Consider the following 6,009-nt stretch of genomic DNA (forward strand, 5'->3'; position numbering starts at 1 on the left):
CCAATAATGATGCAAGGTATTTGTTGATTGTATTTAAAATTTTTATTAAAAAAAAATAATTTTCAAATAATGATGCGAAGTATTTGTTGATTGTACTGTTTTTTTATAATTTCACTTTAAATAATAATTTTCAAATAATGATATCAGTTATTTGTTGATTATATTGATCTTTTTGAACAATTCTTAATCTTGATTATTCATAATTTTTATTTTGAAGTTCACTCTCCTTCTTTTTTATTTCCCTTATTGAGACCTACAATCCATTCACCTTCTTACTTTGTTCCTATCAATGAGATCCCTGCCACCCTCACTCCCTGACCTATTTGTCTTAGAATGCGTAGTCCAGATTTCAGTTACTTCCGTGATAAAATCCTACTCTTCCCCCAACTACCTTTTTAATCCGAAGGAGGATGACTTTTTAAAAATGTTGTAATAACTCAGAATTCCAGAAATGCAAAGAGAAGAAAACAACAAAAATTTATGTCCCACCCACCTCTGAGATGTATTTAGTACAGGCGCTTTTTCTTCTGAACTTATAGCATTGTATATACAGCTAAAGGTTTCTTAATTCTCTAATCTCATTCTTTTCCATCCTTATTTGTAACCTCTATAAAAAAAAAGTACATTTTTATTCATGATGTTTTTCTCCTTTTACGAAACATAAACATATTTATTATGGTTTTTAAAATATTTTAATCTAAATGCTATTCTATTGTGTATTATCTTCTGCAAACCTGCTTTTAAAATTTATCATCACGCTTTATGAGTTTATCTATATTTATACTTGAAGATATGATTTACTTATTTTGTCTGCTGTATTAATCTTTCATTGTAAGTTGTTTGTTTCCCATGTCAAATATCTATCTTGTTCTTTATAATGTCTGTTTCAAACTGTCTCTGTTCTGTTATTAAAATGTTTTTGTCAGCTGGGCATTGTGGCCCACACCTATAATCCCTAGCACTTTGGGAGGCCAAGGCAGGGGTATTGCTTGAGCCGTAGTTTGAGACCCGCCTGGGCAACATGGGGAGACCCCCATCTCTACAAAAAAAATTTTTTTTTTTTAAGAATTAGCTGGGTAGAGTGGCTGTGCGCCTGTAGTCCCAGCTACTCAGGAGGCTGAGGTGGGAGGATCGCTTGAACCCCAGAGTTTGAGACTGCAGTGAGCTGTGACTGCACTCCAGCCTGGATGACAGAGCGAGACCCCATCTCATCCACACAAAATGTTTTTGTCCTGTTTTTATACCAAGTGCCTCTGTCTCAGGGGGTGACTTTATTTTCTACCTCAAAGAGAAAAGTGAAGCTATCAGAAGGGGACTCTTTCAGCTTCCTCCCACCAAAGCGATACGCCTACCTTCGCCCATGCCAATTATCTCCGTTTCTCCTCCTCCTGACCTTCTGCATCCTGGATCACCTTCCTTCCTTACCTCTCTTTTCAGGGCCTTCACTGTCTCAATCATCCTAACTTCCTTCTATCTCTTTAAATTTTCACTTCCCTACTAGCTTCTTCCCATCTAAATATGTTCAGACCTTTCCCATCTTAATAAAATTCTTTAGCTTCTTCTTTTCCTCCAGCTACATTTCTTTTTACATCTCTCCTTTATAGCTTCATATAGTGAACAAGTTGTATATATGTGGTGATACTATTTCCTAACCTCTCATTCATTCTTTGACTCATTGTGAAATGGACAGTTAATATAGATTCCTTTACTAAACACCTGTGAACCAAAGCATAGTGTTAAATCCTTTTTGAGAATTATTCTCAATTAATCCTCATAATAACAGGCATATTAAGGTGGATGCACCATGTTTTATAGGTAAGAAAACAGAGTTAGAAAGATTAAATATCTAGGTTAATGTTACAATACATTTAATGACAAGTGGAATTCAAGCCATCTCCATTAACTCTAGTCTCTAAGACTTTAGCCTGTGATTTATTGCCTCCTGGTGCCCACTGCCCAGGTGTCTGAACAGCATTTTTCAAAGTCACCAATAACCTTAATTTTACTAAACCTAATAACACTTTTGAGTCATCACCTAGCTGTACCTGTCAGCAGTATTAGACACCTTGGCTCTGTCACGCCCCACCTTTGCAGCCTCAGTTTTTCATTATATCATAGATCTGAGACCTCTGCCCAGGTGATTTTGTTTTGGGCTTCCTTAATACCATATACCCTTGGTTTTTCTCCTACCTCTGGTTTTTCACAGTCAGTCCTTTCTACAGTCTCCTTTTCAATGTTGTCTTCTTTTACTCATCCCCTAAAGTCAATGTTCACTGGAACATCAACAATCTAAACTGAGATAGTCTCATTCCGTTGTACACATGCCCTTCATGTGATCCACCGCTTCCATTCTTCAATGCTGATAACTTCACCTGGCCAATTCAAAGGCATCCTTCAGGTCTTGATTAAATGCCACCTTTGCCTTGGAAGTCTTGTTGAACCATCATCTCCAGATTAGTTTAGATACCCCTTTAGTCTATTTTTCTTCTCATAACTCATATAATACCTGATGTTAAATGCTAATTTCATTAGCACCCTTCCTTGCCAACCATTCTCCTCCTAAAAAGAAGGGATTGCTCCTGTCTTGCTTGCTAGTTTATTGCCTTCTCTCAGCACATATTAGACACAAAGTAATATATTAATAAATGAATTGCATGCATGTAACAATTCATGTCTTCTAATAGTTTCAGCTGTGAATTCAACATGGAGGCAAATCAGTGCTCCCTGGTGGTGGAACCATCTTACCCAGACCTGGTCATCAATGTAGGAGAAGTGACCCTTGGAGAAGAAAACAGAAACAAGCTGCAGAAAATTCAGAGAGACCAAGAGAAGGAGAGAGTTTTACAGGCTGCGTGTGCTTTATTAAACTCAGGAGGAGGAGTGATTCGGATGGCCAAGAAGGATGAGCATCTCGTGGACATGGGGCTGGATTTAGAAACGTCTTTGAGAGAGCTTATTCAGTCTTCAGATTTGCAGGCTTTCTTTGAGACCAAGCAACGAGGAAGGCGTTTTTACATTTTTGTTAAATCTTGGAGCAGTGGCCTTTTACCTGAAGATGGCTCTGTCAAGCCCCGCCTTTGCAGCCTCCGTTCTTCATTACACCGTAGATCTCGGACATCTGCACTTCTCATGAACTCAAGAGAGGCATTCTGTTTCCTGAAGAAAAAGAAAAATGATGCAAAAATCTTGGAAGAAGGACCTTTTCACAAAGTTCACAAGGGTATACACCAAGAGCTCCATAACTCGGATCCTGCTGACCCAATTTTCCAAAAAGACTATCTCGAATATGGTGAAATCCTGCCTTTTCCCGAGTCTCAATTAGTAGAGTTTAAACAGTTCTCTACAAAACACATCCAAGAATACGTAAAAAAGATAATTCCAGAATACATCTCTGCATTTGCAAACACTGATGGAGGCTATCTTTTTATTGGAGTGGATGATAAGAGTAAGAAAGTTCTGGGATGTGCAAAAGAAAATGTTGACCCTGACTCTTTGAGAAGGAAAATAGTAAAAACAATACACAAACTACCTTGTGTTCATTTTTGCCAACCCCAGTGCCAGATAACCTTCACACTCAAAATTGTGGATGTGTTAGCTAGGGGAGAGCTATATGGTTATGCTTGTATGATCAGAGTAGAGCCATTTTGCTGTGCAGTGTTCTCTGAAGCTCCCAATTCATGGATAGTGAAGGACAAGTACGTCTGCAGCCTGACAACTGAGAAATGGGTAGGCATGATGACAGACACAGATCCAGGTAAGAGGGAGAAAGCTCCTCCCTCCCTGTCCTTTCTACATCCTTGGGACCTCCCATATTAAATTTTCCTTTGCTGCCTATGACTTTGAATATCTAACATCCACCAAACACTTTATTTTGAATCCCCAAGTATCCTACTTTTTATACATGAGAAAATTTTGTTGGGTGATTACAAACCTAACTCACGTGTCTATAAGTGGCGATTTTCTACATTCGTAACTGAACAGAAAATTATTTGAGAATAGCCACCCTTGCAGTGGTGTACTGGAATGGCTCTTACTGGCTTTAGAATCAATTATTAAATTTTCAGGAATTTTTGAGGTAGTTGTTACATATAGTTATTACTAAAAATTAGGTTATATATACTTGCACCTAAGTAAATTGTATGAGAAACAAGTGTAATAAATTCAAACTCACCACTTCCTAATTATTTGCTACATTTTACTATTATCTTTGCTTGAGAGATTATTTACATTTATTGTATCTTTGTGGTGGTAATGCTATAAAATGGAGTGCTACTGTGCATTGCTTTCCAACTCTGTATTTAGTGATAATCCATTAGGAGCTTGAAATTGTCTGTGGTGGGAAGATTTATAACACCGAAACTGGCAGTTGGCTATGAACGAGGGATCTCTTCTCAGCTAGATCTGTTTATTAAACGATCACCAGCATAGTACTGCTTTCTGGGGTTGCTTGTTTGAAGTATTAAAAGTCCTTTGGGCTGGGCTCGGTGGCTCACGCCTCTAATCCCAGCATTTTGGGAGGCCGAGGTGCGTGGATCACCTGAGCAAGAGTTCAAGACCAACATGGCGAAACCCTGTCTCTACTGAAAATAGAAAAATTAGTCAAATGTGGTGGTGTGTGCCTGTGGTCCCAGCTACTTGGGAGGCTGAAGCAGGAGAATTGCTTGAACCTGGCAGGAGGAGGTTGCAGTGAGCTGAGATTGTGCCACTGCACTGCACTCTAGGTGATAGAGGGAGACTCTGTCTAAAAAAAAAAAAAGTTTGGATTGAAGTTTTCTATCACCTCATAATAGTACCCTGCCTAAATTAAGATGTAGTTTATCTCTTGATCCTTAAGGACATTGTTGATTTTGCAGCTCAGGAAAATTTGAAAGCAGCTCAGGGCCAAGCGTGGTGACTAACACTTGTAATTCCAGCACTCTGGGAGGCCGAGGTGGGAGGATCACTTGAGCCCCAGAGTTTGAGGCTGCAGTGAGCCATGATTACACCAGTGCACCCCAGCGTGGGTGAGAGTGAGAACCTGTCTCAAAACCAAAGAACAGAAAGTATTTCAGGGTGATGAGGGTCATGGGGATAGGGGTGTATTCAAGGTTTGTCCTCAGCACCCTTTCATATTGTTCTGTGTCTCTGTTTATCCTGTTGATATTTTGCCTTTTCTTCCACTCATCACCATGTACCCATTATGCTCTATGCCAGCAGCTATAATCTACTCTACCCCTCTGCTCCTAACAGTTTGAAATATTTCTTGCCTTGCATCACTACTGCTTCCCAAACATATTTCTGTATATACCCCATCATGCTATAATCTGGCAGGCTGGTGGGCTATCTCAGTGTCTCTGGGACACCTGAGAACACCCTAAGCCTGCAGAAATACAGAGAGAACATAAAAATTGGGACACAGTCTTCTGAGTAAAGTGGATGTGTACTTGGAAAGGAGATGTTATAAAGCTGATTCCAATCTCCAAAGCACATGAAAAAGTTAATGCACTCTATAATGTCCTTTGATTTCACACAGTATCTCATTTTAACATCAGGAATAAGCATAGGTGTCAGAATGTCACCCAGACTGGAGTGCAGTGGCACGATCATAGTCCACTGCAGCCTTGAACTCCTGGGCTCAAGTGGTCCTCTCACTTCAGCCTCCCAAAGTGCTGGGATTATAGGCGTGAGCCACGGAACCTGGCCCAGCCTTCACTTTTATCTAACACATTTCTTCTAAATGTCTTCATACCTCAGTCATCTCATTCCTTCTGTCACCTGCATCAACATCCACCTTATCTGTTCAGAGTTACTAGCACCCATTCAGACTTATAATTTCAAGCCTTTAGTATAGGATGGATTTTTGTAGGAAGAGAAAATAAGGCTGTGATAGTCTGCTTCTACATATTGTATATATCCTTGATGACTTCAAAATAGGTTATGAATATACTGATTGCTTTACCTTTTATTTTATTTTAATAATTTTCCAATAATGATGCAAGGTATTTGTTGATTGTATTTAAAATTTTTATT

The 6,009-nt window shown here is 39.1% G+C and overlaps 1 protein-coding gene across 1 annotated transcript; it reads left to right on the top strand.

Moving 5' to 3' along the window:
* Window positions 1-2,459: 2,459 nt before the first annotated feature.
* Window positions 2,460-4,094, top strand: LOC113223021 (schlafen family member 11-like). The gene has a single exon (XM_026452612.2). It carries the CDS (start codon window positions 2,671-2,673, stop codon window positions 3,814-3,816), a length of 1,146 nt encoding a protein of 381 aa, XP_026308397.1. The 5' UTR covers window positions 2,460-2,670; the 3' UTR covers window positions 3,817-4,094.
* The last annotated feature ends 1,915 nt before the right edge of the window (window positions 4,095-6,009 follow it).

Source organism: Piliocolobus tephrosceles, unplaced genomic scaffold (genome assembly GCF_002776525.5).
Source record: "Piliocolobus tephrosceles isolate RC106 unplaced genomic scaffold, ASM277652v3 unscaffolded_37766, whole genome shotgun sequence".
Taxonomy (NCBI): domain Eukaryota; kingdom Metazoa; phylum Chordata; class Mammalia; order Primates; family Cercopithecidae; genus Piliocolobus; species Piliocolobus tephrosceles.

Excerpts from the sequence above, each read along its gene's own strand:
- LOC113223021 (XM_026452612.2), top strand. The coding sequence starts at position 2,671 with ATGTCTTCTAATAGTTTCAGCTGTGAATTCAACATGGAGGCAAATCAG.